We start from the raw sequence: 27481 nt of genomic DNA, 5'->3' as shown, positions 1-27481 counted from the left end.
GGAAAGATAGTAAGTTACACAGAATCACTTTTAGAAATAACTTCCCTATTTTCACCTTTTTATGATTACAGCAATTGGAGGAATTAATGTAATAAACCGTCTGATGCCTCCTCCACCATTAGCTGCTGAACAAGAGGAAGCCTGTGAAAGTTGTGTCATCGTCCTCATCGGCAAACAAGCCATTGAACCTCTCTCCTCCTGTCACCTGCACCCACACCTCATCCCCGAGCTTCAGCTGCAGGACGACGCCTCCGGAGGCCTGGTCCTCAGAGCTCATATAACCATCCTTGGTGTGCAGTACTTTTACCCCATTTTTGACCAAAGATACCTGAACATTCCTGGAGAAAACAGTGATGTGGTAGGTGAAATAATAGACGCCAGCAACGTGGCAGGTGAATTTCCCTGTAGCTACATCGTAATGATGGAATTCATTATATAGGATCCGATCGAATTTAATGGGTACGTCTGAGGAGGGGAACTTGCTCAGCACCGTGAGCCCCACGGTGAAAGCACTTTTTGGCAAGACTGGAGACTCACCAATTTTCCCTTTTTCTCCTCGATCCCCTTTCCAGCCTCTTGTTCCCCGGACTCCTGGCTCACCCTGAGGCCCCATGGGTCCCACTTCTCCCCTGGGACCAGGCTTGCCAACGGGGCCTGTGGGGCCAGGTAAACCAACAGGGCCCAAAGGCCCAGTGTTGCCTGTTAGGCCTTTTGGACCAGTGGGACCTACATCACCTTTATCTCCCTTCTGCCCTTGCAGGCCAGTCTCTCCTTTGAGGCCTTTTTCTCCTGTGGGACCGACAGATCCCTTCGGCCCATGTTTCCCTGGGGATCCTCTTGACCCTTGATCACCTTTGATGCCTTTTGCTTCAACTTTTCCGTCTGCTCCTAATAGAGGGAGAGTAGAGAGGAGGTTTGTGAAACATTCCCTTGGCTTTCCCATTACTGAGCACACAAATGAGACGAGGTAGCACATAGGCTCAGTGTCTGCTCAGGGCTTGAAGATTCATTCACTTCCAGACCACACACACACCCCGCAAAACACTTTTTGACTCACATTAGAAATGACTACTCTTTACCACATAAGTCTTCCATGTTGACCACTAAACGAGGCTGATCTTGGAAAGAAAACACCGCTGGGAGTGGGGAAGACTGCAAAAGGCAGACTGACTCAGGCTACTTTCAGTTAACTGACTCTCAGCTCTAGTTATGTGACAACCCCTGAAAAACTCCTCACTGGAGGGGACGCAAAATAAAGTCTTCAGTGTGGTCTTCACCCCTCTCTACCGTCCATGCCACCAGTTACACGGTGCCATTCAGCCTTCCACAGAAACCCTCATGCTTCCAGCTTCCTCCACCCAGATGCAGAGCAGAGGTCATGTGCACAGATTCTGGAGTTAAATGCCAGGACCCCACCCTGTCTCCACCACACACACACATGGATGTCAGGCTAGCTGTGAGCGCCTACACCACTGTCCCCTCATCCATGGAACTGGGGAAGTAAGACTACCTGGTTTACAGGGCTGTGGCATCAGTGAGTGAACCCACAAAAGGCGCTTGGAACAGTGAGGCACAAACACCATACACGTTTGCCCTTATGACCACCTCTCTGCCTGCCAGCGGCTGACTGCCAGCGTTGGCCCTACTCTTGGGGCCCAATTCAAGTGCCCTTCTCCCTGCTGTGTGGCCAGAGGCACTGGGTCAAAATCAAGAGTTACTCTTCAGTGCCCACCCACTAAATCGGGGTTCAACAACTTACGGCCCACAGGCTAAATGTGGCCTCACGCCCGCTTCCATGTGGCTAAGAGTAGTTTAAATGGTCACCGGAATATTCTGTACTATGTGGCAATCGTAGGAAATTCAAGTTTCAGTCTTCACGTGACTGCCCACTGGAACACACCACACTTCCTTGTGGAGCACCTGCTGCTGCCTTTCGCAAAGCCCAAGTATTTACTGTGTGGCCCTTTGCAGAAGCAGTTTGCCGATCCCCGCACTAATCATGGCTTCTGGAGAGCAGGAACTGTGCTGGCTTTACTGCTGGACCACCCTCGGCGCCTGGTAAAAGACTTGCCCAGGCGCACACTAACAGTGCCTGTTAAAGCCTGCTGGTCAGCGCAGAGGCTGGCAGACAGCGGCCCGGCTTCTGACCTCGCTCTCCTTTCTGCCCACTCACTCCGTCCTTCCCGGGGCCGCCACGATGTCCCGGTTCTCCTGGGTGGAAAAGAAGAAAACAGGCAAGAGTTGAAATTCCACTTCCAACTTTTCCGGCCACGGGTCTCCATCAGTGACGGGTGTTGGAGACCTTGGGGTGACCCCGGCCGGCACTCAGAGCAGGTGCAGTGTGGCTGTGGGAGCGAGGCTCCGGGGTGTCACCCTGTGTGGGGTGAGCGGGTTGTGGAATGGACTGGGTGACTTCCCACAGCCAATGCACGATGAGACAGGACCAGTGGGGCGAGGGGAGGGTGTGCGCTGGGGACACCGATGGTCATGACTATGCTTTTCTCCTGTGACCGGCACTCGGGAGGTGATCTGAATGCCAGAGGCACTGGCTGGCTTTCTCCTTCTGCTCCTTTTCCAGCTCCCCTGCAAAGAGTGGAGTGGGAGGTTTACCAGCTTCCTACGAAAACACAGATGGCTATGGTTATGTGACACTATTTGGGATGGAAGGGCCTCTCTAGCACCTTCGAGTGGTGGTAAAGGTCACTGACCAAGTGGGCAGGGGATACCCCACTGGGTGAGTAGGTTCTGTAGACCACACTGGTCCCAATGCTCACAACAGACTGCCCTGACCTCCAGCTTCATGTGGCTGAAGTCATCTGAGTGGAAAGGGCTCCGGCCATGGCAGGAAAGGTGCTTACTAGGCCCTGGGTCAGCCTGGAGCAGCAAAGACTCCATACGTCAGCCCCAACGACCCGCTGTGGGGTGACAGGGGCAGGCTGAGCCAGCTTTCAGGTCCTGAGACAGAACCGGGACAGGCAGGCTTGTATCCATCATGATGTCTGGTCTCCCAAGCAGGCCCTGGCATCCCACTTTCTCCTCCTCCCATCCACCCCTCCCCGTCCCCACACTGGCCACTCCAAGAGCATAAGTCGTCCTGTCCTTGCTTCTTTTGGGCTTCCATGCTCTAGAGCAGTGGCCTCTGAATTTTCATGATCACGCAACCCCAAGTAACAAAGTGTGAGCATGAGCCATAATCAATGCACATGAAGGTGTTTCTAAATTATGTGCAGATGGTACACTAAAAATGTGTTTGCTCTAAGACATACAAACACATTTTAAGAGGATAAGATAAAAAATGAAGTGAATTTTTGGTGTAAGCAATGTGATTGAATATCCTTCTAAGAAATATGTTATATATAATATATATGAACTCTATAGAAAATATATATAAAGCACATACACCTCTAAGAAATATGTAAAACTTGAAAGAATGGATACACCACTGAGGAAGAAGAAAAGAGATTCAATAGGGGAAAGGTACAGAAATTTGGTATTGGATATAGGAGTGTTTGTATTATTCCTTTTTATTTTTTAATTTATCTATCAATCATCTATTTCTCTCCTTTTGTTTGTATAAAATATTTAATGCCAAAAGTTGTTTAAATTTAAACCCCATATATTCAGAAATAAAACACACATGCACACGCCCCTCACTGCAATCTCAAAAGGAGGGTAAAAGACTTGATTTCATAAAGACTGAGGTTTCGCTATTAATTTAGACAGGGCTTTTTGCTACTTGCAAATGAGACTAATGCTAATGACTAACCGTGACTAGACCAGTGCTGATTAGCTGGAGATGTCATCCAGCGGGAGGAGAGACCCCACAGAGCGAGTTGGCAGAAATTGGAAAGAAATAAAGTTGCTTCCTGGTGACCCTCAGCTTCACCCAGCCCACTCAATAAACCAGTAGGCCACCAAATGCCATGGGCTGAGACATGTTGGAAGCACAAGTTTATCTTTAGAAACGTTCATAAAAGTTGTAATGTTTTCTTCCTGCATGCAGCTGGATCATTCTGCATACATCTTATGGATGTGACCCTACGGTCAAGACACGGCTCGGGAATGATACCCCATTTGGAAACCAAGTTTATCGATTGGTATTATGGAAATCACTCACACCTCCTGGCTTTTGCAAGTCTCCCTCCCAGAGCTGGATCCTGTCCCCAGATCCCCAAACCCTGGGGCAGGGTCCCAACATAGGTCACAGACACCTGAGTAGCAGCTGAATGGCTCAGGTTATCGTCCATCTTTGTAGTCTGTCACTCTGCACACCTGCCTCACAGCGCAATGAGGCATCAACTCGCACATGCACTGCAGCTGCATGCTCTCTGCCAAATACTTAGCGATCAGGCCTCACACCTGTCGCCCGAGGCAGGCTGACCTGTGATATCATATACTACTGAAAACGCCCTGTGGTATCAGAGTGGTTGGCTACCAAGCGGGCATACCTGCTAGATGAGAAAGCCCTGGAGGCTGGGACCAGGTTGGCCCTGTCCTGTGCTTTACCCCAGCACCTAGCACAGAACCTGGCCTGGAGCAGGCTCTCGATGCGTGTTTGCTGGGTGATGGGCAGATGGGCAAATGAGGTATGAGTGGGTAGGTGGAAAACTACACAGATGATGAATGAATAAGAGAAAATGAAGGGATGAACTGAAGGGCAGCTGAAGGCCTGCACCAGGTGGTGAGTACCTGCATCCCCTTTGTCACCCTTGGCTCCATCTCGTCCATCTCTTCCAGGCAGACCATTGTGACCGGGATTCCCAGGGATGCCAGGGTGCCCTTGCCTGCACGTGTCCTCTGAGTTTCCGTTTCCTGTACAGACTCCAATGGCAAGCAGCAGCCACCAGATCCTCATGGTTCAGATGACAGACTCTGAACTGAAAGAGGGAAGCACAAGCCGAAAGGAGAATCCTTTGTCCCTAGGGCTGCGGGCAAGGCCTCTGCTCCTTGAGTAGGGAATGGCCCCACACCTGGTCTGACTTGGTTAGGGAAGGTGAGGGTAGAAACCCAGCAGCTGACCAAGCTGGTTACAGTCAGAAGGACATTGTCCTTGGGAGGTAACGTGAGATTGGAACCACTGTTAATGGTGAATGATCAGTGAGGAAGCCGAATGGGAAGTCAGGACGCTCTTCCGTTCACTGCTTCACTTGGGCAAAGCGCTCTTCTGAGCCAGAGAAGAGATGAATGCTTACTTATCTCACAGAGCTGTTGTAAAGACCAAGTTTGATCACAAATGTGCATGAACGCATATTATAAATAGTAAAGCAAACATAGATCTGGCAATTCCACTTGTAGGTATATACCCAGAAGAACCGAAAGCAGGGACTTGAACTGAGCACCCATTTCACAGCAGCATCGTTCATCATGGCCAAGAGGTCCACTGCTGGGCGAATGGGTGAGAAAAATGTGGTACATGCATGCAATGGAATATCATCCAGACTTAAAAAGGAAGGAAATTCTGACACGTGCACAACATGGAAGGACCGTAAGTACATTATGCTAAGTGAAATAAGTCAGTCACAAAAAGACAGAGCCATACGATTCCACAGATATGAGGTATCCAGAGGAATCCAGCTCACAGAAAGAGAATGCAGGATGGTGGCTGCCCAGCAAAGGGGGAAACAGGGAGTTGTTTAATGGGTATGAAGTTTCAGTGTGAGAAAATGCAAAAGGTCTGGAGATGGACAGTGTAAATGTACTTCATGCCACTAACAGTACACTTAAAATGGTTACACTGGAAAATTTTATGTCCTGTATGTGTGACCACACTGAAAAATTAAATTTTAAAAAATAGTGAAGTATTCCCAGCAGTCCTACTATGATTAGGTGTGTTCTTTGAGTAAAGGTCTTGTTTTTATGGGAGGTCACTGTGAAGGACACACACACTCACAAGGTCACATAGTTTGGGAGAAGCGCATTTTCAAGTCTTTTCCTCTATAAACACCGCGCCCCCCACCCCCAACCCCAGGTTATTGATTTCCCTGTCCCAGTAGCGATTGTACATGTGTTTAATTGTATGAATAAATAAAAATCTGGCTCCCTTTCGAATCCCTATACTGGCCAGCCACAAAAAAAAAAAAAAAAAAAGAAAGAAAAAGGAAAAAAAAAAAAAATCTGGCTCCTCATCTGACTGTATTTTCCTCATTATTGTACTCCCAGGACTCAGTATTAAACCTCGAGCAGCAGGGTGAACACATATTTGTCAAATGGAATGAACCTATCATGGTAGATATTGCAGGACTTCAAAAACAAAACAAAAATATAGGCTAGTGCAACTGGTCAGAACCCAGATCATAAAATGCTGACGGCAAGGTAGATCTGCAACCCTTTGGAAAGTTAAACAGCAAAAGACTTTTTGACCCAGTGATCGCATCCCTAAAATTCTTAATTCAAAATTTGTGTGCCAAAGTTATTAACTACAGCATTAGCCATAATAGTGAAAAAGTGCACACTACATAATGTGTAACAACAGGAGAGTGGCTTAGTAAGCAGAGGAATATGTGACCACTGAAGTAATTATGAAGGTACGTGGAATATGTAAAAGATGTGTGTTGTGTTAAATAAAAACAGTAAACTGAAATGCCATGCACGTTATGAATGTACTTATGTGTATATGTATATTGACAAAAACTACAAGTGAATCTATGCATATAAACATGGTTTCTTTAGAAAGGTGAGGTCATAGAAGTTTTTCCTTTTTAAAAAATGTTTGTTTGTTTGTTTGTTTGTTTGTTTTTACGGTGCCTACACAAATATTTCTAGATACACAGTATATATATTTTAAAACCAATGCAACACTCTGCTATCCAAAGGACTATGTTGCCATCTTGTGGGAACCTGCATATATCCCAGGGTACAGTCTAGGACATGCAGATGTTTCCCTTTGAAGTCGCAAACTCACCCCATTTCAGGAAACTGAGTCGAGTTTTCCTAGAGTAAAATTCCATAAATAGTCTACACCAGCCTCCTTTGTTTAACTCAGAAGTGACTGGTAGCAGTCAAATCTAAATTCCACCAACCCACTTTTGTTGAGAGATCTATAGTTTTCCTTTTCAACTTTTCAAACTGCGGTACAACAGTTATTCCAATAATTAAAAAAATCACAAAATCATACAGATGTCAAGTTGGGATAAACTATATTTTGTTCTTCAGCTCAAGAAGATGTAAAATAAAAGCAGATACTTATCCTCCTATAATGTTTTCACTGGTTTTGCATACGTTATGCAGGCAGAGAGTATGTCCGGCTTGCCTACACCTGTGCCTAGCACACAGACAACCTTCAACAAGTGACTTTGACTAATTGAACACGTTTTGCTTCTGAATAAGCAGTGAAATAAGTTGTAGCACTATCTCTAATAAGAAAATTTAGAAGAATGTTTGCACCTCAATGTCAAACGTCGAGGATTCGCTCAAGGAATATAGTAGAAATCAATGTTATTTCACGAAATAAAAAATTACATTTGTGCTTCTTACAAAACTCAGGTTCATTAGTTCAACCACACTTATTACCCTCAACTTAATTTCTATGTCTGGTCTTTCTCCAGGCTCTGGAGCTAGGACCCTTCTGTCTCGTGTCTTTCCCTGTGATCAGCTCCTCCTTCCTTCTTCTCTTACCTGGATTTCTGCCACCCCCAACCCCCACACCTAGACTAGTAATCATTTAGTAGGCACCAGCCTCGCTTAGAGCTTTTTGAAAACAGAGACAGCGTCTTTCCACTTTCCTATTTTCAGTGCCCACAAGTACCTGTAGAAATGAATGAATGCAATATCACCCTGGTTCAGACTATGTGCAGATCATCACCTGGGGTGGTGACCGAGTGTCAAATCTGATCCTTGTCAATGCTTTTGGTGGAGACCACTAGTTATCTACAACACTCCTTCTCGACTTCTTCCATGGTAATAGAAATTTCAGCTGGGGACCCAGCTGCCCCTGACAAACTGCCCTTCCCAGCCTCCCTTGCAGCCTGGATATGACATGAAACTAGATTCTGGCCCATGGGAAGTAAGCAAAAGTGGACTGTGCAACTGTGACCAGACCTTAAAGGGAGGGGTGTGAGCGGGGTCGTGGGACATCTTGGACTCCCTGAGGAGGGCAACAGTTTGAGGACAGAAAAAATCCTGGTCCCCGATGACGCCACAAACCAGACCTTTCTAACAGCCCATCTTTGTCATGAGTGCATGAGACAGAAATATACTTCCAAGTTGCTTAAGCTACCATTATTTGGGGTCTCTGTGACACACAGCCAAGCCCACATCCTAACTAGCGCAAGACAGCTGCTGCCCACGGAAGGGCCACTCATCAGAAGTGGACATCTGTTGTTGGTCAGCCTGAGTCAGGGTTGTCAAGGATTCACTGGGCTTACAACCCCTCAGGTAATACATATTAAACACCTACAATAGCCACTGCCTTAGATCCAGACAATCAACAGGAATGCACAGAGAAGAGATGCATTCTGCTGACATGTGATCTCACGAGCCTGACTTGGGACACAGACTTTGGAGTTAAAGTTTCTTAGTCCCAAATAGGTTATTTCTGGGTAGTCCCAAATTAAATAGGTTCTTATTTCTGGGTTATTTCTCTGTGCTTTACCTGTATTTCTCGTTCACTGCTGAATGTTTTGATTCACTCTTCAAGATTCTTAATTCCCCCAATACTAAGATTTAATAAGTCCTGCCAGAAACCAGCTGAGTGATCTTTACTGGGCCTCCAAACCTCTAGGCCTCAGCTTCCTTGTGTATAAAATGCAAAGGATGAACCACTGCCCCAACATGCCTCCCAGATCTGACAGTCTAAGAATCCAAATATCTTTAAGTTGCCTTCCAGGTGTTCTATACATTGTCCACTTTATGTATTCTTCTTCAACATATGTTGAAGGGTTTTTTTTCTTTTTACTACACTGTGTAAATTAGCATAGTCATAAATATAAAAATATACACATTAAATTTGGGCAAAATAATCTACCAGCTTCTCTAGAAAGCTTTCCTGAAAAGCCCTCTAGAAAGGTCTTCCATGGTATTTATTCCTCCTCCTAGCCAGTTTGCAGAATTCCGGCAGAAGAATTCCAAAATCTGCTTTTATCTCCTGTTTAGCCTCTTTCTCAAAAATAAATTTTGGAACGGGCTTACCCCTTTTCTACCCAAAATTCTATAGACAGCTGACTATTTTGCAAATAATTAAGCAGGAGTATCACATTGATAATACAAGAGCTGTTTTGGGACCCAGATGCCTTAAACTGAATGTAAAAAATCCTTTCTTAATGCACTTACCTGAACCCAGTGCTGCAGGCTGTCCCCAGGTGCTGTGCAAACCAGGAATCAAGAGCAAACTAAATAAAATCGTGCCTTCCTGCCATACAATTCCCTAGTGGATGTATCTGCAAAATAGCAGGAAGGGGAGGGAACAGAGGAAGGCACAAGCTGTCTTGGAAGAGTTTCAAAAATTACAGCAACACTTGAGTCAGGTAGCATCTTCTACCAGCACCACTTACTTTAGAAAACTTAATTCCTTTTTTGTCCTTTTTTAGTAAGATGAGGCAACTTGAGGTGTTCTTTCAACTGGGTCTAGGGGAGGAATCCCCAAGCAGGTTTCTTTTTCAAAGTGATGTTTGTGCCTCTGCTCGCGGAGCTTCTCAGCTGACCTTGGGCCAATTATGGACCAATAGGAAAAAACTGGAGATGAACAGTGGCCAGGTCAGGCCTCATCTGGAGCCCAGACCATTAGAATTGCTACCACTTAGATTTGCAAACTTCTGCGTCATTCTTCTTGATTTTAGGCGTTTGCATACCTATGGATTTAGTAGTGCTCATTCTCTACACACACACACACACACACACACACACCCCGCCACCAAGAAAAATATGGTCCAACTGTTTTTTCAATGCCATGTAATCCCCAGCTCAACTCTTCCCGATAAATGTCTATTAACATTTATCTAAATCCCATTACCAGCCAATCGCCAAAAAAGAAAACCAAAAAACTTAAAAATAATTTCAAGAGGACAAATGTACCCAATACTGTTTCTCAGAGGTGCCGAAGTCTGGTTTCTCCAGTGCAAATGGAGAGACCACACCCGGAACGGGGTATGGGGTGGGTGGGAAGCTCCACTTCAGCAAGCCCCAGTCCTGCTCACAGTGCCTCAATTTCCTCATCAGTACAGCTGCCAAAACAATACCAAGCTCCCAGGCGTGGTGGAATTTAAGTAGATGGCAGGAATGAGGTCAGGGCCAGTTTCTGTGGGCCACCCCCTACCTCAACCCAGACACCTTTGGTCCCTTCCTAGCCGGGATGGGTGGGGGTGGGGGTTCCGACAGCTCTTCCCCGCCCATTTTCCCTTCACCTCTTGCAGGGAAAGTGAAGATAAATGGTCAGGGTCCCTCCGGGGTTCGGAATCTTGCCGAGCATCTGATGTGAATGTGCACTTGCGCCCAGGTGTTCCTTGGTTATTGTCTAATGTAATTGCGCATGTGCGCCCAGGTGTCCTGGGCTATGGACTTAAGTATAAAGGACAGCAGCTCTGATCCACGTGGCCCCCCGCCCCCAGGATGCACACCGGGAGGCCGTTGCTGCCGGTGTCCCCAGGACCCTCTGGGAGGCCACTGTCGCTGCTGAGGACGCTGAGGACTGAGCTCGTGTTGTCTGCGGGGATCCTCTCCAATTACTGAGCTCGTGGACCTGCAGTGAGGGGTCTGGTGACCCAGTCTGTACGACAGGCTTGAAGGGTCTCCACCCCAGGCGTCCTGCCCGCCACCCGCTCGGCCATTCACTGTCCGGGGCTGTCCAGGCCCGCGCGGGCGCTCTGCAGCGCGGCTCCAGCCTCAGCCTCTCCCGGGCGCCCTGCCTGGGCCACTGCTCCCGAGTCGTCACAGGCAGATGTGACGTGTCTGCAAGAGGAAGCCCCAGCCTGGCCTCTGCCGTCCAGCGTCGCCTCCCGGCTCTGGGGTCTCGTGCACCTGCCGCTCGAGCCTCCGAGTGAACAGCACCAGCTGAGTCTGCTCGGCCCTGCCTGGCCTCGTGGGCCGTGGGTCCTCCAGCGCTGCACGGGGCTTCCTGCGACCACGCCTTCCTGCGTTTGGCCCCCGCTCCTCGGGAGGACCCCCACGCGGCAGCTTGCCCTCCCAGCCCCCACAGCAGGAGCTTATGTGCAGCAGTTCACCTCCCCTCCCCCCACGACTCTTCTAGAAGAAAGGGCCGCTGCCTTCCACTCACTTTCCCTCCTTCCTGTCCATGGCACCACCTCGGGCCACCCTCTAGGTACCCCGGGCCAAGCTAACCCTCCCTCAGTCCAGCCCAAAGAGGGCGAGCACTTCGAAGCAGGTTCGTGTTCAGTGTAAACAAGCCCCTTGGCAACCTTTAAAGGAACACAGCAAACAATGGGCTATTTACTTAGCTTTTCTGAGCTGTTAATTAGAGAAGGAAATTACCTACCCCACCCCAAAGGCTCAGTGAGCCCAGGGCCACGAGCACACCTCCCCACGGAGGGGCCTGGGGTCACCCACCCTCCATCAGCTGTAGCCAAAGCTGGGTCCTGCTCACATCCGTCTTATTCCAACATCTAGTCTAGTCTAGGGACGTTTTTCAAGTCAGGGGGTCCTCTCAGCTCTCCCTCCGAGACTTCTCTCCCTCACACCCACCCAGTGGCTTGATTCAGCTGGTCAATGGATGAATTGTTACTGACAGGAGGTCTAGCTATGGCAGGGCAGGGGAGGATCTGCAAGTCCCAGAAACTCTCCTGGTACTCTCTCCACTTTTAAAAAATATGTCTATCTTATTTTACTACTCAAATGAATTACCAGAACCTGTCTGGCAAATTAATTTTAATATACAAATACAAAACAACAAATATAGATTCACAGCATTTACAAGAAATCAAATAACATTGTGAACTTTTTTTTACAAAAACTTCAAAAATACATATCAAGTTACAGCAATCTTGCACACCATACTTCAGCTGTCAACAGCTAATGCATCAGTTGGAAGCTGGACATCACTCCACTTACACAGATATCATCTTATCTTGATGCTGATCAGTAAAAAGATTACCGAAAGCCTCGCGAAGGAGGTGAGCAAGTCATACACAGCACAGGCTATTATTTACAAAGAAGACCAATTATTAAATTACACAATCAGTTAAAAGTATTTGCTATGAGAAGTATGTTGTAGCTAAGTAAATTTACATAGAATATTTGAGCTTCTGATTTTCAAGACCAGCTAGTTTCTACTTATTTTTTCCAGTCTTTTGAAGGCCACTTTCTGTGCATCGTGAAAACAATATTGGCCAAGTGAAATTTTATTGTAGGGAAAACGTTGTCAGCTAATAGTTTAACCCAGAAGTTGATTTGTGTACAGCACCCCTGGCCTATAAGCCACCAAAAAGACACTCATACTTGTTGGCTCTCTCCTGTGTGGGACACTTCCATGTTTCTTCTCTCCTAAATGAAATAATAATGCAGAAATACTCCCCCTAACCCCAGGTAATCAGGCTGTTGTATTCCAGCTAGGAAACTAAGTAAGTATTGAGGAATATCAGCAATTGAGGCATGCAGATTTCCGCTGGGGGTACAATGCTGGATCAACTGACTTTTACAAAAGATTTCTATTATAAACCAAATTTTCAGTTAAATGTACTTTTTGTTTTTAAAATTAAATGCATCTTTTGTCTACAACAGCAACATAGGATGTGTGGATTTCTTGAACAGGTGTGGAGTTAAGTCTTCATATGGATTAGGTATAAAAAGGCACCACGATATTCAGAAATAGCATTAGATGGTGGTGAAATGTACAAAATGAGATATACTAGCGGGAAACAGAAATCAGATGGAATGAAAAACTATGCAAATGATATCCCATGAAAGCTCTGGCAGATTGCTACCACTCTCTTTCTAATTGACGGGACAAAGACAGAGAATGCTATTCTTTCAGGATTTTGCAAATATTCTATTTTATGATTGCTTATGATCTACCGCAGGGTTATTGTATATTTTAGGTCTAATCAAAATTTAGAACACTGCTTTTTACCCAAGGTCATTTCAACTGTCTTCCAACATAGTAGGCAAATGTTAAAACGTGATAGAACAGGTGAAATTCATCAGTGTTATGTCATTTTCTTTTAGGCTCACCCATGTTATATAAAGTAGGGTTAAAAAGAGAGGAAGACAGGGCCGGCCTGTGACTCACTCGGGAGAGTGTGGTGCTGGTAACACCAAGGCCCCGGGTTCGGATCCCATATAGGGATGGCCGGTTAGCTCACTGGGTGAGCGTGGTGCTGAAAACACCAAGTCAAGGGTTAAGATCCCCTTACCGGTCATCTTAAAAAAAAAAAAAAAGGAAGACAGTGAGATTCCCAATGGAATTCATACACGATCCACGCAGGAGGCTTTTTGTTATTTCCCTCTTTTTCTTTCCAAGTGGAACATGTGACATACATCAAGGAGGAAGGTGGCAAATCAAAACTGAGAATACCTGAGCCTTCCATTCTTTGCAAAACTGTTATTTGGTAATAAAATTCATGCTAGACATATAGATATCCAAGATGTTCTATCCTTTAAAAAATGTTAGCAGTTTTCAAAAATCAACTGAAAAATAGGGCCGGCCCATGGCTCACTTGGGAGAGTGTGGTGCTGACAACACCAAGTCAAGAGTTAAGATCCCCTTCAGGTCATCTTAAAGAAAAAAAAAAAAAAAAATCAACTGAAAATTCAAGTAGAATCTACCTAGGACAGATATTTGATCAAATGATTCTGTATCAAACTGACTGGGGAAACCCCAGGACTTGACTTGAACCTAACTTAATAAAAACATGTCCTGGTATTCATGATTCTCAGGAAGTCCATGGAGGTAGGTGGCAACCGGAACTGAGGGCTCCGCAGAGAAATAAATTAGGACTGGTTACAAAACTTAAAGCATTTCTTCATTACCCATGAGTAAATATCAGGAAATGGAAGACCTCTGAGTGACTCTTTACTTAAACTGAATCCTCACTGAAAATGTAACAAAAGCAAATTATTCTCTTTATTTCCTTAAAGTAATTCTCTTATATTACATTAAAAAAAAAAAAAAAAACTTCAAAATTGCTGTACATACAAACAACTCTATTTAGCACAGACTCCTACAGTTATTGCTGAGGAGTCCAAGAAGAGTATATTTAGTTCCCAAAATATATCAGTCCATTTTGTTAGTAAAAAGATCAGTTATATAAATGCAACTAAAGTTGACTCTTCAAGAAGGAAACACATACACACACCTACGCGACACTTGTATGCACAAGGCCACAGCTCTCCAGAGAATCTTCCTCATGGAACAAGAGCAGTTTCTATCCAGGACACAAGTGTGAAGGGCCACAGAAGCAACCGGGTGGCTGTTAGCCAGGGGGCACTGCAACCTCTCAGCAGCGCTGCCTACAAGCACACTCGCCAAGGTGGCATAGCAGGGTCACAAATAGTCACAGAATGCTCCATGCGCCCCTGGAGAGGTCCAGGGCTGTTTTCTTGATGCATGACGTCACTTCCTTCAAGACAGCTCTGGATATGGGGGAAGGCTGGGGAGAACGGAGGAACATATGCTTGGAAACCTAAGATTACAACTTTGTCTTTCACATTACAGATTTGTTTATTCTCAAGCATGGGCCTATTAGAAAAAAAAAAAGTTTGCAAGAGTAGCGCACAAAAATGAGCTTCTCGAACAGAAATTCACAAGCTGTCTAACAGGATGCCTGCCATCCAATGCACTGATTAAAGTGGCATCTCTCTCGCAGAGCCTGTCTTCTCCACACATCTTTAAGAGTTACCTTTCATCAAAATTTACAACACAAAGAAAAGATTATCTGTAGGTATCAGCCTGTGTGGCCTTCACTCAAAAAGACTGCTATCTCTGAGCCTAGATATTTTGTTGAGATCTTTTATAAAGAGTAATCTCCAGAAACCTGTTGGCATGTGACTGAGGGCATGGTTATGCATGACTGCTTTGGGTTTACATGACGAGGTGGCTTCAAATCCCAGAAGGCAGGGATGCTCCGTCCCTCATGTGTTCTCCGTGGAATGTGCATGTCTTTGTCATTTCATCGATGAGGATGTCAGCAACAGCTGCTGGAAACACTGGGATACTCTTGAAGGATGCCTTCCAACCCATGCATTTTCATATTTACTTTATCATAAAAATTACAATGAATAGGCTTTTATATTCAAACATTTGTCTAAACAGCAGTTTCTCAGGTCATGATGTGTGTGCAAGATATGACTTCTGCTTGTGGAGTTACACAGGCACACAAGCGGGAGATGACCTGGATTGAGAAGGACAAGCCCAGCATACAGCAGGCTTTCCCCGCTCTTGCCTTGCAAGTGTAGTGTCTTCAGAATGCTAAGTCACTCTGCCCTGGAGACCATGCCGCCAGGTGGTGATGCACGGTGTTTTCTCCCCTTAGCTTGCAGGGAGAGGAAGCCTGCACTACCGCTGGCAGCTGCGTGCCCCCAATGCTACAGAAGGGAGTCAGAGCTCACCTTCTAGGTGTGAGTAGACATGTGCCAGGGAGAGGCAGTGTCACACCAACTCCATCTCTATCAAGTGGCTTCCCTTCAAAACCACAGGCTAGAGTGATCCTCTAATCCAGTCATTCCATAGGAAAAGGAGTGCTCCTGGCATCCCACGTCCGGAATCGCAGCAGGGGCATGCTCTTCACTGGCGATGCCCGTGGGGACTCGGCCTCAGAGTTTGATTTTGGCATGACATTGGTCTCCAAGTCCAGGCCACCTTAGAGCAGGTCACAGGGGCTTCTTGTGCAGGACAAAGTGGCACATCGTGACTTACTCCTCCCTCCCACGAAGGCAGCTGGGTCTCTGAAGACTGACAGTGAGTCCAAGTCCTCTCTTTCACTGATACCCAAAAAGAAGTTTTTGGCACTGGGTCCAAGAAACTTTCCTTGGATTTCGCAGAGAAGAAACAAGACCGGTTCTCCTCTTTGTAGTCACCTCAGGGTTGTGAGGCCTCCGTTGTCATTTCCTGAAAGGGGTGAGCTTATTGAAGGTGTGCCAGAAGAGTGAGGGCTTCTTCCTGGGTTCTGCCAGGGCAAAGACCTGCTGCTGGGGGATGCTGGTGGGCACGGTGACGTGGCGCTGGTGGATGGGATGCAGGCTCTGGTGTGGCAGGGCCACAGGGCAGCTGCTATAGCCTAGCGCAGAAGGGGAGAGAGATGGAACATGGACCGAGAGTCATTTGGTAGCCAAAACTTGACGTTCTTAGCTAATTCTTAATTCACATTAACCAAAATAACATCTAATAGCTATCCTAAGAAATAATTCTTATGCTCGATACTGTGGAGCTTGACACAGGTCATCTCTCTGAATCCTCCCAAAACCGCTCCAGAGAAGGCACCATTATGCCACATTGACAGGGACAGGAACCGAAATGCAGGGAGTTCATGTGAATCACCTACAGTCACACAGCAGTAAGTGGAGGAATCAGAGATGGACTGAGAGTTGAGAGGAGAAGCAATAAAATGCTCTAAATGGAAGCCTGGCACTTGTACTGCCCCGACCAAATCTTACTCTGCCACTTACAAGATTGAATTATTTCAAAAATTGCTTGATTTCTCTGTGCCTCAGTTCCCTAATCTCTAAAATGGGGATAATAGTACCTTCTGGATTGTTATGAGAATTTAAAGAGTTAATATAAGTAAAGTGTTTAGAACAGTGCCCCAATACTAATTGCTTTAATCAAAACTGTTTCATTACTGTAGGCATTTTAAATCTGTGCAAGTCAGCATGATATGATGGAAGTGGATGGGTTTGGGAAGCAGACAGGACTTGGTTGAGAAGCCACCCCCACCCCTGACTCAGCATAAGGCTTTCCTTATCTCACAGAGTGACAGGGAGGATGGAAGAGGATAACCCCTGTCAGGGGCCCCACATGTGATTGCCCAAAAATGTTAGTGGTTGCCCCATTCTCCGGGCACCTAGTTGCTGTGCAAGTGACTCTTAGAAGATACGACAGAACCTAATAAATTCTAACATACTGATATTTACTAGTCACCTGCCAGTACAAGTGGAGATGGGAAAAAAAAAGAATAAAATGTATTGCCCGCCTCGGAGATCTTTACAACTTGGTGGGGAAACAATCTGTACCTGTACCTGCACAGAGACGCAGGGGAATGCTAAGTGTCCTTGGTAATGAATTCTTCTCGGCCCACTAGTTGATGACCTATCACGGTCCTGGGACTTAATTGGTTTTTGTATTTGCATTTTCAGTTAGGAAAATTCTGAGTGTGATAAATTTCACAGGGAAATCTCTCTCAGAGTACAAATTCAATCTTAATAAAGATTCTAAGAATACAGCACGTATTTTTGCAATAAAAATCCTTATTATTTAATTTCTATTAGGCCTGATCATTTGTATTAACTGCACTGTTGAAAAATCTGTTTGCACATGAGGGCCCCTGGGTATGTTGCCTACACATCGCTGCCCAGGTAACTGTAATGTGCACCAAGGGTGGGGATCCCTGCTCCAAAAAGCTCATGTGTCTCTTGTTTAACTCACTGCCTGATAAACTGAACTTTCAGATCACTTTTCTTACCTAAACTAGAATGTAGCCAACCTTCAATTTGGGGCTGGAGATTTCCTCCTCAGGAGACCTTGGTCTGCCTCATGCTGGTGGCCTGCGTCACCTGGTGGAGAGGGTGCCCTCTCCTCAGGAGGGAGAGGAGCAGAGGTGTGCGTGGGACCAAAGGTCCACAACCTGCAATCCTCGAGTCCTGCCTCAAAACAGGTCTTATATGCCCATGTTCAAATGGGATCAAACACTGATAACTCACTCAAAACCTAATGCAGCTTATCTCCAACTGCCCATTTTCCTGAATCTATCGTTTTGCGTTTAACTCACACTCCTCTTCGTCACTCAGCATTGGTCACAGGCTAACAACGGTGTGCGCTCCCCCACTTTCATTGCAATACTGATACACACACTAAGGAGATAAGGCTTCTCCAAAACTTACCTTTTGACTTTCCATGTCCTGCCTTTTGAGCATTTAACATGGCAAGTTTCTTTTGACTATCAGAAATTTCCATTCCTAAATTTAGAAACAAATGTGAGATATATTCAGAACAAGTGAAATCATTCCATAATAAAACTTGCACCACAACCCGTATTAGTGCTGAAGTAGTCATCATAACCTGAAACAAAGAAGCTTAATCCTCAAGGGACCTTGAGCAGTTGAAAAGACTGGAAAAGGAGAATTCATAAGGATTATCACTAGGGTGGCCACAAAATTGTCCTCCAAACCTGGGGTTAAGAGTGAAATGGGGTGCTGTTAGTAGTGAAGCACAGACTATCTGTGTAAAGCCAGACACTCTGGGCAAATGTTCACACAGGATCACCCTGATTATAACCCTAAAGTATGGGGCCCTGGGAGGAGAAGTCAAAGCCAAAGGGCCCCAGGGCCTGTTCACCTCCAGGCTGTGAGAGCTATGTGAGTCAGTGACTGTCCTCAAAGGTACCACCTGAGTAATGGGAACTGGACTTGTACCCCAGCTGCACAGAGTGGTTCTGTCTGCATGCAGCGGGCGAGCTGGGTGCAACTGTGCAGCCCTGGCAAACTGGAGAGGAGACAGGTGGCAGGTGCTGGGTCCTGCCTTCCAGCGGGCAGCATTCCTCCTGGAGCTGATGTGGGACCGCCCCTGCTACTCACACTCCTAAGTCATGCCCTGGGACTCACCTCGCCCTGATATGCTCCGCACCCCCAGCCTGGACTCCTTCATTTGCCCAACATCTGTTCCTGCCTAGTCCTGACATCTCACTGGCTCCCCACACTGGTCCCTGGGCCCCTCACGCCTCCTGGCCCTCCATGGCCATCTTGGGGCGTGGACCTCTCCATCCTAGTCTGCAGTATCTGCAGCATCTGCCCACACACCGTGTATCGGGCACTGAGACCAGCACAGCATTCCAGCAAGGGCCTGGGTCCTGTTCTATCCCACACTCACCCAGTTCACAGCTTAATGGCTCAGGAATGCCCCGTTCATTCAGTCATTTGTTCATCTATTCATTCATGTCTTTGGACGCTAGGTACGGGGAAACATTGCACAGCAAAGGGATAATCAGGCCACTCCCTTTTCTGCGGAATGGCAGAGTTGAAAAGTGTTTAGGACGCCCCTGCACTAGACAACGTCACGTGATGGGTAAAACTAAGATAGGTAGCTTTGTCATTTTCCATTTTAGTAACTGTCATCTGCAAATATCTGAAACATCTTGAGTATGACAGTGATTAGCTTTATTCCAATGGGGCCCTAGTGTCAGCACCAATATATGGCACTTGATGGCAGTCAGATTTCCTCTTGGTCTAAAGGACACCCTGACAATCAGTGGAAGGACCACCTGGGAGGTGGTGAGCTCCATGTCATTACAATGGTCCAAACACCTGTTGAGAGTATTTCTGAGGAGATTCCTGCTTCTGACGGCAGGTCAGCCTAACCGACTTGTAAATCCCTTCCAAGTCTAATATAAGATCCCACGGAACCTCCCATGGGTGAGAGCAAAATCCACAGCCAAGCCTAAAACCATGGCTGGTTCTGTCCAACATGGGGAGGACCAAGAAAGCCCCTCCTGGTTTTCATTCTAGTTTCCCTCACAGCAGAGCAGCAGGCGAGGATGGGAGGAGACACCTGCTCCCCATACTGGACCACACGGCCTTTGAAGTCTGGCTCACTTCAGCTGCAGAGATAATTATCCTTCATTCCATCTCATGCTTAAGGCACCCAGACTTCCATTCAATAATCTGTGCCCAAAACCCTCATGTGCTAGAGGCCGTGGGTACTGCCCTCACCCACACCACCGTGGGCAATGCCAGGCACAGCAGCCTCCATCTCACAGGGCTAATACCTCCAGGTCAGCAGACGCTGGGCAGACAAACTGAAGCACCAGTGTAATACTGAGCGTGAGGGAGCGTTGCCTTAATTGCAATGTATGATGGATGGTCCTTAGTTTCATGGGTGAGAGAGAAGTGGACACACGCAGGCAGAGGTGCTGGGGCTGAATCAGCTGTGGCAACAACATAAATTTAAAGTGATTTGCAAAGGCACAGCTCAAGGGAAAACCATGGGAATCGTGATATTTCTGATGGCCTTGGTGAGAGTCACCATAGTGTGCTTCAGACTCTGGGGTCACACTGAGCTGGTTTTAAATCCTACTCGGCCAGGCTGTAAGAATGAGCCAGTTCCTTAAACCTCAATTTTCTCATCTGTAAAATGGGTATGATAATAGTAAACCACATCATAGAAATTCAGTAAGACAATCTCTACAAACGTGCAGCAGAGTATGAGGGTACTTCAAAAAGTCCGTGGAAATAGTCATATTATCTTTTAATTCTATTTTCACACAAACGTTTTGAGGTACACTTGTATCTGGCACAGGGTTAATTAATACTGAATAACTGTTACCCGTAGGAACTATATCTGGCCTGGCCCATGTGTAAGCAAGTTCGAAAGTACTTAAGATTTGCAAATCCCTTCTCTTTTCTCAGTGGTGGGATTTAGCTTGTGGGGAGAGGGCAGGCATGGCGGGGGGCTGGAGGTTGAGGTTGGAAAGCAGAGGCAAAGGCCAGCGGGCCAGGCGGCTCACCCATCTCCCGGTCCTCCTGCACCCGCCTCCTTTCGTCCACACAGGCCTGCAGCCACCTTGCCTTGTCTTCTTGTTTTTTGGCACAAAACAGATGAACCTCATCCGTGGTCCTACTGACGAGCTTGAAGGCATTTTTCAGGCTGAGGTTCCAGTCCTTGTCCCTCCCGTCCTCCAGGTCCACGAGCTCCATCTCATCCATGTCTGTCCGGCCCTTGTAGTAGAGCATGTCCCTGCGCAGCAGGTCCTTCTTGCAGGACACCAGCTGGTGGTCAAACAGGAAGAACACCCGTTGCTGGCTCCTGCCTTGCTTTGTGATTTTGGTCAATTCCCCAGAATGAATCAACTCTGAGCTTCGGTCTAAAATATCCAGTCCCTGGAAAGATGAAAACACACTCTTGACTTCCCTATTTTCCAATTCTGATCTCTTCAGGTGTCAGGATCCAGAAGAGGCCCCTCACACACAATCTTTCTCGGATTTTCCAGTTACCTGAGACCACCCACTGCCTGCCCCGGTTCACAGGTGGGCAGGGCCTCAGAGGCCATTTAAATCTTGGTTTATTGTTCTCTTTGTGTGTGAAATTTCTTTCCTCTCTTCCCACTCAATGAGAAATGTTACAATAGCTCTGGTCTGATGTGTCTTCCTTACCTGAAACCTCTGGTGAAAAGCACGCTGAACTGATGGAATCCAGTCAAGCTCTTAAATGGCAGCTGACCAAGACTGGCCCTCTGAGAGTACGGGAGGACTGAGGAGGTTTTAAGGAATGGGAGCGCAGTGCTGCACACTCTTGAGGCTTCTGAGTCAGGTGTACAGAAGCTCTCTGGTTTATGATAACTATTTTAGGGTCTTGGAAACAAAAGGCTAGACAGCACACAGCCAGCAAGAAATTAGTAAACTCCTGACAATACATTATCTCCTAAATTTCAGAATCCATGATCAGAAAGAAAAACACACTTCTATAATACTTAAGTTGGATATAATTCAGTGTTACCTTATGGTATTTGGTGTGACACTGGCCTGTTTTATAAGTTTTATTCTCCCATAATCCCAGTCATACACAATATTTTTTGGAGGCAGAAGAGCTTGACCCCGAAATAGTTCCTCTGTTTACTTGCTTAGACCAATTCTGTGCCCTAGATTCTTCACTTATGAAATAAGGGAGTTGGACTCAGTGATCTCTGAGATACCATCCAAGCTCCAAAATTCTATAAGGCCCCTGAAATATAAATATTTCTCCCCAACTTTCACCACTATAACCTACTTCAGTTAAAAACTAACTTCTCCTCCAAACTTTCTCAATCTTCTGGGAGAATGAGTCTGACCAGTTACAACTAATGGATTTAGGGTGGATCTTACTTCGTCTAAAAACAACCTGAATGTTGATCCTAACAAAGCGGTACAGCAAAGAGGTTGCGGGTATGAATTCTGAAGCCAGCTCTGCCACTTTCTAGCTATGTGGCCCTGAGCAAGCTACCTAATCTTTCTGTGCTTCGGCTTCCCATCTGCTAAATGGGTATGATAACAGTACCTGCTCATAGCACTGTTGAGAGAATTAAATGAGTTCATATATGCAAACGGCTTAGACCAGGGCCAGACGTGGTCAACGCACTACAGGTGCTAGCTACTGTCATTGTTGTTTTTATAAATACATACATAATTGTGTGTATTTGTTGGACTATTATTATAGGCTACATCAAGCAATATTATTTGTACTGTCTTAAATAATGCTCACAGTAGCCTATGAGGTAGGTAAAGTTTTCCTCCCCAACTTCTAGATGAAAAAATCCATTTTGCGCAGATCATACAGGACCCAAACATAGCAGGTTCCTCCCGAGTCCCCCAGGCTCCTACACCACCACATCTTGTGACTGCATTTGAGACATCCTCTTGCTGGTCCCTGGGAGCTTACTCTCTATCAGCAGAGACAGAGGCTGAGCAATAAATTAATCACAAACCCTCTTCAGATTTTATTTCTTCGTGGACATGGGGTGTCAAGTAGTTGATTGTTAAAGTTAGCAACATGCTTCAGGATACATATTACCATTAATGGTACATATACTGTTAAAGTCAAGAACATAAAGTACCAATCATAGGATACACCAGAGCACGTAATCACTGGATGGAAGGCAGCGTCTGCTCACGTGGTGGGGGCCACTCACCTCCCAGCCCACAACGGACACTTGCCAGCGTGCGATCTTGTCTATGCTCTCCAGCCTGCGTTTGCGCTCATTGATCAAACATGCCACGTTCTTCATGGCCTCGTAAGCTGCCTTTATGTTGCTGTAGTCACTGCAAAACGGGAGGTTAATTTTAACCATATAAGACACAACTCGCAAATGAACACTGACAAAATAAGGCGCTCAATTTCCGATTCCTGTACTGGTCCTTTAGACAAAGCGGTATTTAAATAATACCATTGTTTCCTTTTTCTTGTTCCCCCATGAATAGACCACAGTCTGCAGAGGTTAAGGGAGCTGACCGAGTACAATTCAGAATTCTCTGGAATAAGAACGTTTTCATTCATTTCCCAGAAATCCCAATGAGTGGAAAGTAAATGCCACAAGAAATAAGTTTTAGTCACAGTGACAATGGATTATTTTGATTAATAAAGAAGAAATAATAGAAAGAACAGTCTTTATTACTTTCAGTCTCTGCTTTCACTCTGATATAACCAGTTTTGCTACATAAAGTACTTTAAAAATCACTAACTGCTTTCACGAGTACAGTAATTATTTGCTCTGAGTCTCATCTTTTACACAGTTCAGGAAAGGACACCAGAGGACACAAGCCACAGAGGTCTGAAGTGGTGAGTTATGTAAATGCTAATATGGGATTTGCTTCGCAAACAGATCCTCATTTCTGGTGCTTTTCATTTGCTGGATCACATCAAGCTAAAATGTTGGCCCCAGCAGGCCCCTGTCCCCAAGTCCTCTAAATCTGTAGGTACTGGAAAAACTGAAACTATAATTCTAATCTACACACAGGCTGGAACAGAGCATGTCTGGTATCTGAAAGTTTTACATTCAGGTTCTGTTCAGCATTAATAATTTGGGGACATGTAAGCCAATCATCCAGCTAACACGCTGAATTTTTTACTTTCCTGTGGTGACTTGCAGGACAGACAGAGCCACTGGATCTCAGCTGGACTAAATTAGATTCCTCAGTACAGCCAGGGAAAAAAGCCTTGAAAGCAGATTCTATTGCCTATTTACCAAACACAAACTCAGCTCCTGGGAAGGCTCTGGGCACTGCCCCCCAGCAGACCCGCTGTCTAGACAGGCCTCTTCACGCACAGAAGCAAAGCAGGAAGTAGCAACAAAAACCACACGAGAGGGCAATGAAGAAAGGTGCAAAGTGAGTTTTTCTGTACGCTGCTGGAAAAGCAGCAGAATGTAATGTCTTTTTAGAATTTGTTTTGTTTACTTAAGACAAGGAAATGGGCTTTTTGTCATTTCCTTTAAAAGATTTTCTTTTTGAAATAGCCAAAATCTCAGAGTAAGTGCTCAGGCTGAAAAATGCCCTTAAAAGAGAAACAATCAATACAGAAGAGGAATGCGGGCCGTGGGCCACAGCCTTCCCACCTCGGAAGGCAGCGTAGGCTGCTGCTTGCCCATCTTTCAAGCAGTTTTTGCTTCTAGGTTCTCTTATTTCCTCTGCCTCCTTATCGTGATGCCTTTTCATTCTTTTTAAAACACATTTTCAAATCTGTGGCTCTTGACTTTCCTATTTTTTTCCACTGAACTTTTCTGATTTTTTCACCAGAAAAAGAAAAAAATATATAGTTCTCTTTTCTTTTATCTTAGATAAACTCTTTTCTCTTATTCCTTTAGTCCTAATTCTTTAAGTGAACACCCATGCCTAGGGTCTATTGTTCAGTAACCTTTCAATCCAAATGTGCAAATGTCGCCCTTTCAAGCCTGGTGTCTCCCAGGAGTTGAGACAGACAGAACAAGAGAATGATCCTTCCCCACTCCCTACAGGGTGATATTTAGTTGTTAAAACCCAGAACTGCTGAGGTTTGCCACAGAAACTTCCTTTGGGTACAGTCCTTCCCTCTCTCTCTTCTCACTGGGACTCATCAAGACCCTTTTTGGAGTTGTGGGTGCAGCTGAAAGTGCTCTGCACTAGTGACATGGACCTCGGGGGTGTGATTCTCACCTCAAACAGTAAGCCTTATCCTAGAACCATGGAGCCTACACACAGTAGGTGCCCCATAACTGCCATGTCCCCATTGGCATTCCATTGTAGCCAGGCGAGAACAGGAACAATTAATGAAGTACTGCTACCTCAAGGCACCAAATAGATGGGCGCTGTGGGGACATCTTCCTATGTCAGGGAAGATGGGTGTGCCCATTCCAACACTGAACGCGTGGTATATCTCACGTATGACCACAGCAAGGCTTCTGTGCATGCAGGAGAATGACAGTTTGCAGGAGTAACTTTTTGGATCCCCCAGAAGAGACCATATAGCTAGAGAACAAGGACCTGAGATAATCCAGAAACAATCAAGACAGAAAACAGAGAGAGAGTGTGTGTGTGTATTTTGTTGCTGTTGTTCAGGACAAGTGTGTGGTAACAAGAAGAGCTTAGTTAGGCACAAAGTAAGCCCAAAAGGGGGATGGAGCATTCAGGTAATCATGGAAATGCCCTGTGCTCATAGGAGAGGGCAGCGGGGAGAAGAGCTGCAGACAGACCGTGCCCAGGCAACAGGCAAGGGCTCAGAGCTCAGGAAGACGCGCATCTTCCACTGACCCCCGCGTCCTGCTCCATCCCCTGACATTCCCTACCCTCTCGTGGTTCAAACTTCTGTCTCATCCTCCTGCTTCTGTACAGTAGCCTTTTGTGGCAGTAAATAATTAAATAATAACTGCTCTGAGAGTGAGCTGCTGTGAAGCACTTTAAGGAGTATAGAGAGGAAGAATATGTTTCTGAGACTGTATTCACACTGGTCTATTTCTCTTAAAAATTGTTTTATTAAGTACTGAGTAGCTGCAAAGGAATATTTATAAAATATATGTGAATTATAAGGAAAAACAAATACAGTAAAAATCCCCATGCTCTCATGACACAGTTTAAGAATTACCCTGTGTTTTCATATCTCTAGGAATTTCTGGAGCCTCTTCAATTACCCTATTTCAACAGTTAACAATCATAAACGTTCTAAACACTTGGAAAATTTTTTCCATAGAGCTAACTGCAAGTGTGAAGTCCGACACTTGGGTCCACCTGTCACTGCTATCTACAGGGAGAGCACCGGTGGACGCCTGGGGGCTGGCCCTCACCTGTGCTCCTGCGTGGTGTACTTGAGCAGCTCGGCCAGCTGCAGAGGGTATTTACAGATCTTCTGCACGGGCGTGAGGAGGAACCCGTCGATGGCGATGTCGATCATCTGCTGCAGCAGGCGGCAGGCCTCGAAGAAGTGTCTGTACTTGCCCTGCTTCATGAGCGTGGAGAGCTCCACACAGGCACCCGGGTGGTTGTTGCAGTACTCGGAGTAGATAGCAAAGCCCTCTTGCTGGGAAGGGGAGAGCACAGCGTAGTCAGGTGACAAGGACAGCTAGCAACCCTGCTCTATCTAAGGGACACTCCTGGAAAGGAGGAAGAGGTACTACAGCAAGTACAGGTCGTGACATCATCGCGCCCCACGCTGCTCTGCAATGCTTTCTGTGCCTGGACAATAAGCCAGAATTTTCTCTGCAGGAAGGGCACTTCCCCAGGCTCTGGAGGAGGAGGGAGGGGTTGCCTGCGACTTAGGACCTGGGCCCATTCAAGCCCGCTTTGTACACACCCCAAAAGGTGGAAGGAGCAGGGACCTCGGGCTGCTCCCCCCACCCCCACCTCTGATCTGATGTTCAAACAGCAGAGAAGAGGAAGGTGCTGGGTATTTTTTTGTTTTTTTTAAATTATTTTTATTTATTTATTAAAAAAAAATTTTTTTTTAGAAGAGGAAGGTGCTGTTGCAAAGCCCAACTCTCTCCCGCCTGTGCTCTTTTTTCTCACTGATAAGCCCCTTGACAGAGAGGTGCCATGTGGTGCCTGCACCGCCTCCCCCGTCAGTCTCCTCCTCACCTCCCTCGGGTCTGGCCCCCACCTCGCACTTTAAGGCCTCTGGCTCGTGCCCCTTCTCCTTTCAAGGCTGCTGCCATCCTCCTCCACCTACCATCTGCCCTTCTCCTGGACTCCCTGTCCCTCCTCCTGTGTCATGGGCTCCCCCGCTTCCTCCGCCCTCCGAGGCCAGTGCCTGGCGCCGCTCCTCGCCCTGACTGCGGCCTGCCCTCACGCAGCTGCAGCTGCGCCCTCTCCAGAGCCGCCTTCTTCCTGCACACGCCCTGCCCCCCCACCCGGGCTGCTCCTGCTCACCCTGCCTGATGCAAGCTCCTGTTTTCCTAGAAAACAGATTTCCCCATCCACCTGTTAATTCTTTGAGACGCAAAACCCTGCAGGCAGTTCTGACTGCTGCTTTTTCTTTGTTGCTAACAGCCAGTCTGGTCAGTTGTTCCTCAAAAATGTCCACTTCGACCTGTTCAGCCAGCCCTGAGCCGGCTGCCAGCTTCTCCCTTATTGCTCCTCTACAGGAACCTTGTGCCCTGGCCACACAGGTGTTTGACAATGTCTGGAACATGCCCAGGGCACCTTCAAAGCTAATCTTCCCACATGCATCACCACCAAAACATTACACTCAGCTATTTCAAATCTACCCACCCCAGAGGACGGGCTCCCGTCCCCACCTCTAGAAGGCAGTGGGCCCCACACCCAAGAAGTGAAGGAGGCGGTGTTGCTGGCATTGTCATTATTATTGCTATTACTATTTCCTGTCCATTTTGGCTGGGTAAAACCTTCTTCCTCTGAAATCTTTAAGTATTAAAGAGTGATAGTCAATCATCAG

The 27481-nt window shown here is 46.4% G+C and overlaps 2 protein-coding genes across 4 annotated transcripts in view; both read right to left on the bottom strand.

The window, feature by feature from the left end:
* Window positions 1-57: 57 nt before the first annotated feature.
* On the bottom strand, window positions 58-9317 carry LOC134382680 (complement C1q and tumor necrosis factor-related protein 9A). The gene is made up of 4 exons (XM_063103420.1): window positions 9268-9317; window positions 4690-4877; window positions 2149-2211; window positions 58-888 (listed from the first exon to the last, which is right to left on the bottom strand). Exons 2-4 carry the CDS (start codon window positions 4853-4855, stop codon window positions 119-121), a joined length of 999 nt encoding a protein of 332 aa, XP_062959490.1. The 5' UTR covers window positions 4856-4877; window positions 9268-9317; the 3' UTR covers window positions 58-118.
* A 6667-nt stretch (window positions 9318-15984) lies between these two features.
* Window positions 15985-27481, bottom strand: part of SPATA13 (spermatogenesis associated 13) — a 78269-nt gene continuing 66772 nt past the window's right edge. For all 3 annotated transcript variants that reach the window (XM_063102071.1, XM_063102072.1, XM_063102073.1), the window contains 5 exons: window positions 25878-26110; window positions 22755-22884; window positions 20598-20970; window positions 17980-18054; window positions 15985-16160 (listed from right to left, as the gene is read on the bottom strand). In XM_063102071.1, the coding sequence (XP_062958141.1) occupies window positions 15985-16160; window positions 17980-18054; window positions 20598-20970; window positions 22755-22884; window positions 25878-26110 (987 nt within the window). The remainder of the gene's footprint in view (window positions 16161-17979; window positions 18055-20597; window positions 20971-22754; window positions 22885-25877; window positions 26111-27481) is intronic.

This window comes from Cynocephalus volans, chromosome 7 (genome assembly GCF_027409185.1).
Source record: "Cynocephalus volans isolate mCynVol1 chromosome 7, mCynVol1.pri, whole genome shotgun sequence".
Taxonomy (NCBI): Eukaryota; Metazoa; Chordata; class Mammalia; order Dermoptera; family Cynocephalidae; genus Cynocephalus; species Cynocephalus volans.
This window is presented reverse-complemented; position numbering and strand designations above follow the sequence as displayed.